This window comes from Drosophila novamexicana, unplaced genomic scaffold (assembly GCF_003285875.2).
Source record: "Drosophila novamexicana strain 15010-1031.04,08,12 unplaced genomic scaffold, DnovRS2.1 tig00001415-arrow-arrow-pilon, whole genome shotgun sequence".
In the NCBI taxonomy this organism is placed as follows: Eukaryota; Metazoa; Arthropoda; class Insecta; order Diptera; family Drosophilidae; genus Drosophila; species Drosophila novamexicana.
The window spans coordinates 263,929-277,959 of record NW_020824856.1 but is presented as its reverse complement, the minus strand read 5'-3'; the positions used below and the strand labels follow the sequence as shown (position 1 = coordinate 277,959).

The following is a 14,031-nucleotide window of genomic DNA, read 5'->3' as shown; positions in this document are numbered from 1 at the left end:
GTTGTTGTTGTTGTTGTCGTTTTAATTGAAGTGCGGCAAGTTTGTTGCCCAAGTCTTTCGTTTGCCCACGCGCACAGCTGCCGCAAAGGATGACGCGCGGCAACAGCTGGCGGCGCGCAGCTGCCAGCCAGCAAAATAAAAACAACAAATAAAAAGAAAACAAAACAAAACAAAAAAAAAAAATAAATCGCAACGGGCAACTGTCTGCCCCACAGAAACTGGCTTAGCTGGGCGTGGCCGGCGTCTGATAACTCAGCTGCAGGCAAAAGATCCTCTCAGCTGTCCCGCCAGCGAAAGTTAAAGTTAAGGCTGCCGACTCCCCGCTCCAACTCGCTCCCCACCCCTCCTCCAACCGTCTCTCACACTCGCCTCGCTGTTCTGTTACATTGCCCAATTGCGTTGGCAAGCTGCCGCATTTAAAATCAAAAGTAAAACAGGTTAGAACACGATATGCTGCTACACTTTAAAGCGAACTAAGCGTCTACACTGAGCGAAATCAATGGGTCAGCCGAAATCTCTATGGGTAATTCACGAAGAAAAAGCTCGTTAATTTGCATTGAAACCTTATTCAGCAGGAGAGCAAAAAGGTTTTTAGAGGGCATCAGACTTTATCTGGCTAGAGCTGGATTATGCCCAAGCTTTTTGAGCGAGAAGAAAGATAAGTTCGAGGCAGCATTAGCTGTAAAGTTAAGTTGCTGCGATAAGCTGCTGTCTGAATTCATAAGTTTTTATCTGTATTTTATATATATTTTGGTATATTCTTTAGTTGATTGATAAACCCAGAGTTTCAGGAATAAGTTAAGCTCTTAAAAGAGATAAGTTAAGTGTACGTTTTCAGGCGAAAAATACGAACACAAAGGCTTCTATTTAAATGAAATAAAATTATGTTTTAAATGGATTGAGTTTGCTAGAGAAAGGTTAAGTTTTAACAGGATAAGTTGGGTTACAAGATGTTGACTTGCGTTTTAAGAGAAAAAGTCAAGTTTTAGTTTCAAAATAACAAATTTAAAGGTTTCAATTGAAACAAGATAAGTTAAGTCAAGGATATGCTATACATTTTAAAGATATGTGGGCCTAAATTTACAAAGGATAAGTTGAGTCAAAGAAGTAAACTAAATTAAAGAGAGTCAAATGATGTTTCATAAGGATTAGTTGGGCTTCATGTCGATAAGTTAAGTGCAAAGGCTTGAATTGCATAGAAGCTACATTTTCAGAATCTGAACTAGGTTCAAGCTGGTAACTCGAGCTTAAAACGGATAAGTTAAGTTTTTGTTAAAAGGAACTAAATAAATGTTTAAAGGATTTGATTTTAAATCTCCTTTTAAGAGATAAGTTAAATTCTGAACATTCTTGAGAAATGCGTTAAGCTTGAAGGGATAAGTTAAATCTCAAGTTCAAGTCAAGCTCAAAAGGATTTACAACACTCTCGAGCTGCCATACACTGTTAACAACAGTGCAGCAATAACAGCTGCTAAAACACGAATTCTAGCTGCTGTTAGCTAAACAGAATGTTAATAAGAGCCGCTGTAAACAGCTAAAAACGCTTGCGACAGCTGCATTTTTCAACGTAAATTTGATTAAGATGCCGTGAAGCAGCCGTGGCCAAAGAAAATGAATGGAAAATTGTAGAATTCTCAAGTATTTCCTGGAGATCAACGTTTAATTATGAGTTGTGTCTTAGAATGTGGTGTCCCACAAGCTTCCCTTTTGCATGTGTTACAGCGATACCCTTGCGCCAAGGTATTCGCAACAACAACAAGAACAACAGCAGCAATTGAGATTGTTTGTTGTCGGCAGCTTTTGTTGTAGTGTGTAAAAACTGGCTCGCTTGTGCGACCGGCTGTGTCTGCGACGGCTGCTGCTGCTGCTGCTGCTGCTTATCCTACAAATGCCAATCCGCAGCGCCAACCAGTCCGCAAGTCCGTCCGCAAAACAGACTGTTAGAAAAAAAAATACACAAACAAATATGCCGTCCGAGGCGGCCAACTGGCTGGGCAACTGCGGCTACGGCTGCGGCTGGGTATTGGGTATTGGGACTGGGATTGGGACTGGGCCGTTGGGCGTCCAACTGGTTGCTGCTTGCCGGCAGTTTTGAATTACAAAAGGAGCCTTTTTATGGGGCCGCCTGCAACAGCAACAGCAGCAGCAGCAGCAACAACAGCAACAGCAGCAGCAACATTTTTATAATTTCAATTTTGTGTATCTATGAGATACGCTTCAACGTGAATTGGCATTTTGTATTATGCATTTTATACCCTGCACAGCGACGGTTGTTAGCATAGGGTATCTTATTGCTGTGCCTTAGTATCTGAATGCTTTCATCTTGGCAAGCGACACATGAATATCTCCTCTCGGCCGAAACACTTTTTGACATTTTCTCTAACTGCCAGGTAAATCACTTGAAAATGTCTTCTACCAGCTGACAAGCATTCTTATAAGTCAAGCTAAACTTATTTAGATCGTTTAGATCAATTGATATCTCTCGCTCCCAGGCGAATCGCTTTCGTATCTTCTAGGCGAATCGCTTTCCTATCTTATAGGTAACAGATTTCCTCCTTCTTCCAGTCGCGCTTGTTCTTACTATACAGACAAGAGTTTTCGTAATACCCAGACTTTCCTTATTTTAGGTGGACGAAAAATACCCGATTGTTTAACAATATTATCAATTAATCAACATTTTGTTTAATTGTACTACTCAAGTGCACACAGTGAAAGCTCTAACTAACGGTAAGCTCCCTAACTATTTCCATACTTTCCAAATAGAGTGCTCGACATTGGACGTACGCTCTCTTGTTCGGAGGCATTTTTTATCTTTGAAGGCAATAAACAAATTCTCTAAGCAGCAAAAATCTCACAAATAGATGCTACATATGCTAATTCTTTTACTTAATTGAACAAACTTCTTTGGCGGGATAAAAAAAGCTGAAAACTTGAATATTCGCTCGAGAGAAGTGCCTTAAGCTAACTACAGGGTATGCGTTAGTGCAGCACACTGGCGTAGAGCATTTTGAGTGTTTGTTTTTATGCATTTTGCAATACTGCAAATACCGCAATTTGCATGTGTTTGCAGTGTGACCAGCGTCAACGGCAACTCCAACGCCTAGTAATTAAAATACAATTAACGCCAGCGATTGATGATGATCATAATAGATGCTGACGATGACGATGATGATGACGATGACGAGTGTCCAGGAAATGCAATTAACCGATTGGCCCACAAGTCGCCAAACGCCATTCGAAAGTCTGTCTTTTGCCCCGCGCTGCAGACACACGGCTCAAGCCTTTGCCTAACACTGAGAGCGAGTGCAACTGTGTGTGTGTGTGTGTGTGTGTGTGTGTGTGTGTGTGTGTGTGTGTAATTCGGCCAAATGGCTGGGCATTGCATAAGCCCAATCAGCCGCAAGCCAAACGATCAATCCATCAATCAGGCGCAATCATAATCAATTGTCGGCCGTGAAAGTGGGCGTGCGGCGGTAGGCGTGTCGCATGCCGCTCTCAGAACTTTCTAGTTGCTTGAACGCCATATGGAGCAGTATTTGGAGCAAATCGTTATGAACGATGACAGCGACAAATTTGGTGTTTTAATAAACTCTTCATAATTGAAGGCCGCACGCAATTAACGCATTTGCCGTGTTCACATGGCCCAAAAATGGTGTCGGACCGCCGTTAGACGGCTTTAACAACGGTCGAGCTTGCCTGGGCAACGGCAACGCCAACAACAACAGCAATAACAACAACAAAAGTCTGGCAACCTTACGGCTTAGCCATAACAAAAAGTAAACAAACAAAAGCATCAAATTACAAGTGTTGTAAAATTGCGAAGGGAGTTGAAGTTGTATTCAAGCAGAATCTAGCAATGTGTTTGTGTGTGTGTGAGTGTATGTAAGTGTGTGGGTGTTGTTGTTTACCTCATTTGTGTGGGTCGCGTAGCAGAAGAAGACAAACACACCCAACAGCAATAACAGCAACAACAACAACAACAATAAGAGCCAAGCGCTTCTGCAATTGGAGCGCAGCGAGCGACGCGCGAAATTCTCGAGTTGCGAATTGCGTTGTTATTTTTATTGTTGTTGTTGTTACTTTGCGCTTTGTTTTGTTTCGGCTTAATTCTTCTTTTTCAACAGCTTTGCTGGCGAGTGCACTTTACACTTTTGTGGCTTGGCTTTTCAGGCTTCACTGACTGCGCGGACACAGGTGCACATTGCATGCTGCATGGCAACAAATTTCAATTAAAAAACATTTTCGGCACTTTCACACACACACACACACACACGCATAGACGCGCAAAATGTGAACTTTGCGTTTCAAAAACAAAACAGTACTAATGTATTTTTAGTTTTATTTTGGCGAACGTATGTTATTTGAACAGCCGGCGCGCGATGCACCACAAAAAAAAATGTAAAATAAAAATTGAGACGACGCACAACCAAAGCGCACGAAGATCAGCAACAAATTGAAGTGCTAGCGGGTCAGTGTGACCATCGTGCAGCCACTGCAAAATACCAGCTCGTTTCAGTTCAGCTGTAAAATAAAACTAGCAAAATGTGCAGCTCAGCCTACTATCGATAAGAAAAATACTCGTTTGAATTCTGTCAGAGCAGGCCACAGTTTTTGTCGATTGCCCGAAAGCTTTAGCTTTCCATATGTAAAATTGGGAAACACAATCAAATTTATACATCGCTTAGATGGAAGGATATATGGCATATGCTATCATCACAGTCGTTGTGTTGGGCTTGTACTTGCCAATGTATTGCGATCGGCATCGTTTTCCGGCTCAGAATCGTGAGAACTAGCCGAAGGTTTATCAATTTGCTTGCTTTCTTGCACTCCTTGTTGTTGCTAATATCCATGTGCTAATGTACAATTGGTATTTGACTCGCATTATCCAATACTATACGAATTTGGTTCGCATCATGGTAAGCATAATATAATAAAACACGTTTATGTTTATCAAATAGATTTAACACTCCTTAGTCTGCATAAAAGAAGTCAAAGTTAATTTGTTAATTACGCGTTTTTGAATTTATGCTAATTGGCGCGTATTCTTATGTTATCATAACTGTATATATATATCGATAGTTCGCGCACATGTATCGAATGCCCGTGAGTGGGACAGGGACAACTATAGCTGCACGAGTAGCCAACAGCTGTTAGCGCCGCCACCGCCGCCGCCGCTGCCCAAATTCTTTTATTTCATAATAATTTTGTTAGAACATTCACTGAGCTAAATTAGCTTTAAGCTGTATTAAATAACAATGCAAAACACACGCAAACTCGCCAACCTAGCCCGGCTCCTACTCAGACGCACGTCCGCCACCGCGGCCAATCCAACAACAGCCTCCAGCGGCACGGAACAGACAACGCATTTCGGCTACCAGACTGTGAAGGAAAGCGAAAAGGAGCTGAAAGGTGAGCAAAAGAAGCAGAAGTAAAACAAATAAACAAGAAATAACAGCTGTTGCCGGGACGCCGCACATTAAATACCCTTGCAGAGAAACAGAAATATGCTCAATTCTTCTGCGAGAGCTGCATGATTTAGTGGTCCGATCATTTTATGGCGCTTGCGTGATTGAATGCCAAGCTGGGTCAAGATGGCTTAAAGAATAGCAGAGAGAATTAGATTTTCATATACTACTATAACCGTCAGCTACATGTATGATGTAGTGCTCCGATCCGGCTGAATACGGAATGTGCATCCGTGCAAAGTTTCTCATAAGGAACTCTTTAGAACTGGACAGTTGGCTTGCATAGACACAAACCTACATAATAAAATGCAAACCCATTTAATTGCTAACTATATATTGCTTGCAGTGCACGAGGTGTTTGAGCAGGTGGCCCAGTCGTATGACCTGATGAACGATGCCATGTCCATGGGCATACATCGCGTGTGGAAGGACATATTCATTGAGCGTTTGGGTCCCGAGCATGGCATGCGGCTGCTGGACATGGCCGGCGGCACGGGCGATATCAGTTTTCGGTATCTGAAGTACTTGGCCAAGCAGCCGAATGCAAAACAGCGTGAAAGCCATGTAACCGTTTCGGACATCAATCAGCATATGCTGAACGTGGGCAAGGAGCGCGCCCGCCAGCTGGGCCTGACCGCTGAACGGCTGCCCAATGCCAGCATTGACTGGCAGTGTGCCGATGCCGAGAAGCTGCCCTTCAAGAGCGACAGCTTCACTGCGTACACCATTGCCTTTGGCATACGCAACTGCACGCACGTGGACAAGGTAAGCACTGTGAAGCTTATAATCCTGACTGCGATAATATGTCTAATATGTGTCCTGTTTCAGGTGCTGAGCGAGGCGTACCGCGTGCTGCAGCCCGGCGGTCGTTTCATGTGCCTGGAGTTCAGCCATTTGAGCAACGAGACACTGCAGTGGCTATACGATCAGTACTCCTTCCAGGTGATACCGCCAATGGGCCAGCTGCTGGCTGGCCAGTGGCACGCCTATCAGTATTTGGTCGAAAGCATACGACGCTTTCCGCGGCAGGAACAGTTCAAGAGCATGATCGAGCAGGCCGGCTTCGCGCATGTGACCTACGAGAATCTAACCTTTGGCGTTGTCAGCATACACTCCGGCTTCAAGCTGTAGTCACATGTGGCACCTGTTCCGATATTCCTGCACACAAAAACCTGAGCGAAATTTACAAGTCCTGTTGCACAGTTTACCTTCTCTTGTACTTCGTAATGTTATTATGATTTTGCCTTCTTCTTTAAACATGCTAAACACGTTCTCCCACCTATTTTTTTTTTGTTTTATGCTCTTCGTTTTACATGGCGCTCGTAAAAATTAAAGTTTTATAAACATTGTTAACATAAGTATTACATGTGCCAAAATTGATCGACGGCTTATTGTGAGCCTCGGCCAGCCTGGGAAAGACCTTGACGTTGTGGGGGCCACCTTTTATAGATCGCGTTAAATATGTAAAACGAATCAAAATTCCAAATCGGTTTCCAGCTCGATTTTCCAAAAAGACACAAAACAAAAGTGAAAATGTGGCCTAATTGGGAATTCAATTGGACTTGTGCGCCGGAGTGTGTGATATAATGTCAATTGCCCTCCCCGCCCCCCTCGGGCCACACCCACCTGCATTATGAGCTGGCCGCCCGCCCTGCCCCTTGGCCCACACGCACAACAAATTTAGTGCAAGTGAAATTTATGCGTGTGAATGCTGAATTTTAACTAAAGCTAAGCGCAACAAATAAAATCAAAACCGAATCGCATCGCGTTCAAATCAAATCAAAAGTAATTGATAGTTTAGCGAGGTATTTAAAGTAATTATTTTGTGTGTTTGCTTTCGCTGCTCTGCAGCAAATTGGCAGCACTGTGCTCAGCTTTGATTGGCCCAGTTTTTTGCTGGGCTGCACTTTGTGATGCAACCAGTCATAAAAGGCTTCGCATCGCATCAAATGGCCCAAAATATGACAACGAGCCACCTTTTCGGGCAACTGTTGGCCAGTGGCTGAAAGTGAAATGTGCCAGCAGCAAAATGAAAACAAAAGTTTGTTCGTACGTGCAGAAACGTGCCACCTGTACAGGTGGACGGACACAGGTGGACGGTACAACAGCGCACAGGCCTGTCCACCTTCGCAAGGGCACAGTGGTTCAAAGCAGAAAGGCTGGCAAGAAAAACTAAAGCTCTTTAAGGCGCTAAATGAAAGAGACAGAGAGAGAGGGAGTGAAATGGAGGCATCTGCTTGCCTTGCTACTACAGTGGTGGCACAAATATTAGCACTGCCTGCAACTAAATTGTTCTGCAAACTGGAAATTCAATTATAATCCATTTAAAATGTAGAAATTTTTAGAAATATATATTTTTGTTTTGCTTTAGCTTTAAACTATGGAAAACGCCTAATAAGCATTTGTTGAACATTTAATTCAGGTGATATTCCAAAATTAATTCTCCCACTTGTAAAAAATAACGTTTAAAAATAAAAATTAGTCGCAAACTTATTTGACACAGAAGCGTTCCGCTTAGCGAGCGGCTGCTGTACCTCATTATCACAACAATCCTTGTTGTTGTCTATGATTTGATAGCTTAACTCAGGGGAACAAACGAAAATGAAACACTCATGAAAGCATGAGAAAATGTTACAAGAATCGAACACCAACTAAATTACTAAACGAACTAAAAAACAAGAGGAATGGAATGGAATGGAATTAGAAAGAAACGATGGAACAAATGGAAATGGGCCATAAATTGAATTTGTTGCTAACGTTAATTATCATTTTGATTTAGGAACAATGAAAATGAAATGGAAATGGAGCACTGTCAGTGTTTAAAGCATGTCCTTCGTGTTCCAGCGTTACCATCGTTTCAAATGAAGTGGAACAAATGGGAATGGAACACTTGACGGCAAGCATTTGTTTTTAAACGCACACTTATTCCACACTGGCTCTAAAATTTGTTTGAATCGAATTGAATTGATTCACTTAACACCTGCTGCGGCCCACTGTGCAGAGCTAGGGCTACTTGGCGTTAGCATAATGAGCCGCTGTCCGGCGTTTGGGTCAGGTGAAATGGCCGCGTAAAAGCCATAAACTGGCCAATTGCCGCTGGCCATGCCGATGAGCGTGGAGTGCGCCCACAGCCGCTGGGCTATTTGGTATGCAGCCGCGGTGCCGGCGGCATTGCACGTCGATATCCGCTTTATAAATACAAGAAACACCAAGGAAGTTCATTTCATTTTCTTGGCAACAATCGACGCGTTGACATAATCCAACAGCCATTCGCCAGCCAGCCAGCCGAAACGGAATCGAAAGTCGCAAACGGATTAGCAAGCAGCCACAACATGATGAGACGCAGTTCAGGTCGAGCCAGTGCCAGGAGCAGATGCTGTCCGCTGCCGTTGCTGCTGCTGCTGCTGCTGGGCGTTGTCTTGGCCAGCGGCCGGGCTGCCCACGCCTCGCTGCGTCTGCGCCATGGCAGCCGCTTGGTCAGCACCACGCCCACCACCGTGGCCACCACAGCCGCCGCGGAGCTGCAGCCACAACAGCCGGAGACGGCGACCGAGAAGCCGACCCAGCAGCAGGAGCAGGAGCAGCCGCTGGCCACCGGCAAGCACAAGCGTGGCATACTGCATGGCGGCGCCGCCGGGCACTGGCCCGCCCGCACCTATGCCTCCCAGTATGGCTACAGCTTGCAGCTGCCCGCGGCGGCCACTTTCCTGGCAGCTGCGCCCGCCCATCGCCATCATGGCTTCGTCAAGTATCCGTCTGGCCTGGGCGGCTATCACATTAAACAGTTTGCGCCCGCGTCTGCGTTCCTGCCCGCTGCCACGGCTGTTCCCGCGCTGCCCGCCGTCTCCGGCCTGCCCGCTGTCGGTGGCATCGCCTCCGCCGTGGCTGCGCCGCCTTCGTATGTGCTGCGTCCGGGCAATGCGGTCGTCTCCTCGTACAGCGTCAACTATCCGCATCAGCATCTGCACCGACCGCTGAAGCCCCTGCACTACCATCAGGTAAGTTCTCCGGCTGCACTTACGCCTCCACACTCATGGCCTGATTACCTGCAGCCCACCTATGTTCAGGCTGTCGCTCCTGCTGCTCCCGCCGTGCCTATTCAACCCATTCAGCCCGTGCAGCCTGTGCAGCCTGTGCAGCCTGTGCAGCCCGTGCAGCCTGTGCAGCCCGTACAGCATGTGGCTGCACTGCATCCTGGCGTGAGCTTCGCCCACGTCAACCCGCCCGTCGCCGAGTTTCCCGTGTTCTCGGGGCCCACGTTCGCTGTGCAGCCAGCAGCTGCGGTTCCGGCTGCACCCACCACGCCTGAAGTGCCTGTGATACCACAGATTCCGCAGATACCGCAGATACCGCAGATACCTCAGATACCGGAGATTCCGCAAATTCCGCAGTTCCCGCAGTTCCCAACGTTCCCACAGTTCAGCATTCCGCAGTTCCCCTTCCCACAGGTGCCACAGTTCCCACAGGCGCCCGCTGTTCCGGCTGTGCCCGCCACGCCCGCTGCTCCAGCTGTGCCCGCGACGCCGGCCAATCCCGCGCTGCCCGCGTTTCCGGCTGCGCCCGGCGCACCACCTAATAGCCAGTTCTTTCCCGCCGCCGTGCAGCCGCCGCTGCCCCAGCAGCCGCCCAGCTTTGGGCAGCCGGAGGCGCAGTTTCCGGGCGGCATAGTGCCACTGCCTGGATCGACGCCCGTGCAGCCAGAGACGGGCACGGCCATCGCCTCGCCGCAGATACCCAACACGCCGGAGTCGGAGCAGCCCGAGCAGCCGCAGCCGCAGCCCGCCCCACAGCCCACACAGCCTCAGCAGCCTCAACAGCCCTGGAAGCCGGTCTTCTATCAGCCCCCAGCCACGCCCAGCCGTCCAGCCATAACCCTATTGCCGCCCTACGGCAGCGCGCCAGCTGATGGTAAGTAACAATCAGCTCAGCCCAATTGCGTAGTCCACTCAAAAACGCCTGTCTTTGCGCTTCTCAGGCTATCTGCCGCCCGTTAACACACAGGCGGCACAGCTAACGGCCGCCAGCGCCAGCCACGGGGCCCAGGACATTTTCGATCAGCTGAGCAATGCCGAGATCGAGCACATCTTCGCCCAGGCGAATCTAGCCCATCAGCAGCAGCAGCAGCAGCAACAGCAGCAACAGCAGCAGCAGCAGAGCTATCAGCACTACTGAGCGCCACCTCATCCCCCCTCCCCCCTCTCCATCTGTTGGAGTCCATCTTGTCAACATTTTCTAAAATATTTTTTTGTTTTTTTTTTTTTTGTCTATCTTTCTATCCATGATATATCTTCCTTGTATATTAAATTATTATTAAATAAGTTATTTATCAAGAGATGCGCCGAGTTTTGGTATTTGGGTGGGAGAGCGAGCAAAAGATCGGGAATTAGCAAAACTGGAATATCCCTCTATTCTCCAGCTAGAATTAGGTATTAGCTTTCAGATTAAAGTTCAGTTTTTAAACTTGAATAGATATTTCCGCCTCAGAAACATCTCTTTAAGTCTTATGTACTTGAGCTTAAGAATTGATAACTAAATAAACTGATTTAATAAAAAAAAAAATAATGTTCATTATTTCAAAACTCTCGATTATAATAGATATTTACATACTGCGAGCTTTTCATGTAAATACCAAGCAGTGTGTATGCAAGCAGTGTGCAAGCAGTGTACAAGCAGTGTTCGATTATACCCCAACAAATTAGCTGAAAAGAGGGTATACTGGCTTTGTGCACAGCCATGCAACACACAGAAGGAAGCATCTCCCGTTCGATCTAGACATGTCTGTCTGCGGGAACCGTTGTTATTAACTAAAATAGCTTCAAGAGCTGGGAACACCAAAGTGCGATCAGTAGGTATGTATAATACTATACACAGATGAATACTTTTTTCACTTTTTGCCTCTTCTATTAAAGGCAAATAAAGTTTATTTTACGCTTGCGCCGCAATATTAACATATTTTTTGTAAATCGCCTTACCATGCGATTCTCATGAATTCAAGCTCGAGTTACAGGGTTGCATGTTTTAAAGAAATGTTTTGAGTAGGGTTTTTTTTTTAATATGATTCGCGTTTTAACAAGATCGCACTAGCGCACTATTTAGGAAGAATTGGTTGGATAATTACTTTTTGTGTGTCAAAATATTCTGTTTTCCAAGAAAATTTCATCAAACACGCTTCACTGTTCTCACTTATCTGCAAAACCTTAAGGCGATTGTCCAGAAGGGTATTTCCACTTCGGCATGCAGAAGGAATCCCATAATTCTCGCTGTATTTCTTTTGTTATGCATTACAATTCACGCTTGTTCCGCGTCCAACACTGAACTGTTAATTTCCGTTACATTCCTGAGCTTTGGCAAGCACATACAAATATTGGGAAGAGCTTGCAGCGCGACGCTTTTCACCTTGAACTTGACGCCCGCTGCGAAGCTTTTTTCATTCATAAATTTATCAGCTGTTCGTTCATTGAGCACGTTTCGGGCGTCGGGCATCGGGAATCGGGCGTCGGGCACCGGCATCGACTTCGGCAGCAGCGGCGGCGGCAGATGCCACATGTTGCAAGCGCTCGCTTCAGTTGTTACCGTTAGCTTCGCGAGCGCGCTGCCAACGAATGCGCGCATTCAACGAAAATGTTTAAAGGAGCAGGCAAATTGAGCATAAGTTACGAAACGTAATTCGAAATCTTTCGAACTCGCACGACCAAAATCGAAAATTCGAACTGCTCGCGCACTGATCTCAGTTAAGTTCCAGTGGAAACTGGAAAGTGGAAAGTGGAAACTGGAAAGTGGTTAAGCGCGACGCGTTCTCTGTTTGTTTTTGTTCTTCTGTTTGTGTGCGTGTTTTTTTTTTTTTTTGTTCACAGTTTGATTGGCAACAAATCCTAAGATTTGTGTTGATTGTTTATTGGCTATTCGAATAGCCAAAGAAGAAGAAGAAGGAGGGTAAGAAGCCGACAGCCAAGCAATTCCCATTCGAAGTCCAGCCGCCCGTGGCCACATCTGTCATGACGATAATGATGATGCGTAAGTCTTGGGCAAATAAACAAAATCTGGCGAACTGTTTATGCATTGGGAACACATTCACGCGGCATTCGATTGAATACAATTATTTTATATACTCGCTATGTTGGCAGCATTCGGTGATCAATAAAAACAAAACGCGCCTCACAATCTCACAGCAGCAGCCGGCTCCCAAATAACTGGATGCCTCAAGAGATCGCCCTGGGGAGACTCTCGGGCAACACCTAGGCTGGGAACAGATTGCTGAACACGGCTGGCAACAAACTAAATAATGGGATCATTAAAAATGGGTGCGGTAAAAAGAGTTGAGACAAGCGATACGCAACAGCGCTGTGAACAGTTTGGAGAAGCCTGCCAGCAGCTGAGAACAGATTGATATGAGCAGAGTTTTATATGAAGCTGAATCCATTTGAGAATACAAAAGAAATCAGATTTCAATGATCAAAGGGAGCTGGGAACAAATTAAAAGCAGAGTTAAGAACCGTTTAAAAAATTGGGAACGGAGTTGAGAACGTAGTCGGAAACTGAATCAATAATGGGAAATGTTAACTGAGTGTAGAGTTGAGCTTGAATTTAATAACATGCTGTCAAATCAACAGAGAACAGATTGAAATGTAGAGTTGAGTACAGGAAACATGTACGAATTATTGTATATATATGATACAGTTAATACTTATATTTGGGCAGATAATTTTGAACAGAGCCGAAAATGGAGCGGAACTCGGTTCTGGGAACAGAGCTCAGAACACAGTTGGGTACAGATCGCTAACAGAGCTGTGAACAGTAATGAGAATATCGTAAGGGCAACTGTTTATGTAGAGAGAGATTTGTGAACAGACTTGACCAAAGTTGAGAACACATTATGAAGTTGTGAAGAAAAGAGAGTTAAATTAGTTGGGCATAGAAAAGGGACTTTGTGGCAGAAGAGATGGAAAAATATAACGACAACAAATGGAACACTTAAGAACAAATCTGGGAATTAATTTGGGAACAAAGCGAACAAAAGAGGAACAGGGATAAAAAAAAAGGTGTGGAACTGGGAATACTGAGATTAAAACAGAGAACACTTTTTAGAGAAGAACTAAAGTGCAGACAACATAGAAGGTGTGTTAGGAACAGTATAACATAGAAACACAAAATAGTTGCGAGTATGTAAAATGGAATGAAAGAATGAAATATCCTTGAATTATGTTGGGGATCGGCAAATGTTTATTTTAAATAGCGCCGCATTTAATTATCTTCATATTAACCAGTCAAATTTTCGGCCAGATTGTGACCCAATTTCGTATCCCACCTGACATCTTCATATTTATTTATACGCAGGTATATTTTAAGAAACGTTTTCTTTAGCAATCTTTTGATATGCCAACCAAATTGAAATTAAAGTGTCAACAAGGTTTTGTTCATACAAATTTGAAAAATGTCAAGCACTTTTGTTCTTGATTGAAGTATTGCAGCACTAAAGTTAAGCAACTAGACGCAATATTTAAGATAATAAAATGAGGACCTTTGAGAGTTCAAAACGAAGCTATATATCTGCAAACTCTTTTATTCT

General features: G+C 45.0%; 3 protein-coding genes across 3 annotated transcripts in view; all 3 read left to right on the top strand.

The window, feature by feature from the left end:
• Window positions 1-4,637: 4,637 nt before the first annotated feature.
• LOC115767585 (2-methoxy-6-polyprenyl-1,4-benzoquinol methylase, mitochondrial) lies at window positions 4,638-6,970 on the top strand. Its single transcript, XM_030711871.1, has 4 exons — window positions 4,638-4,916; window positions 4,975-5,409; window positions 5,812-6,230; window positions 6,294-6,970. The coding sequence occupies exons 2-4, from the start codon at window positions 5,256-5,258 to the stop codon at window positions 6,594-6,596; spliced, it is 876 nt and encodes a 291-aa protein (XP_030567731.1). The 5' UTR covers window positions 4,638-4,916; window positions 4,975-5,255; the 3' UTR covers window positions 6,597-6,970.
• A 1,827-nt stretch (window positions 6,971-8,797) lies between these two features.
• Window positions 8,798-10,637, top strand: LOC115767552 (vegetative cell wall protein gp1). The gene is made up of 3 exons (XM_030711834.1): window positions 8,798-9,604; window positions 9,641-10,373; window positions 10,441-10,637. The coding sequence occupies exons 1-3, from the start codon at window positions 8,798-8,800 to the stop codon at window positions 10,635-10,637; spliced, it is 1,737 nt and encodes a 578-aa protein (XP_030567694.1).
• A 1,805-nt stretch (window positions 10,638-12,442) lies between these two features.
• Window positions 12,443-14,031, top strand: part of LOC115767571 (relaxin receptor 2) — a 34,734-nt gene continuing 33,145 nt past the window's right edge. Inside the window, exon 1 of the mRNA XM_030711857.1 lies at window positions 12,443-12,479. Coding sequence (XP_030567717.1) covers window positions 12,461-12,479 — 19 coding nt within the window. The 5' untranslated portion in view covers window positions 12,443-12,460. The remainder of the gene's footprint in view (window positions 12,480-14,031) is intronic.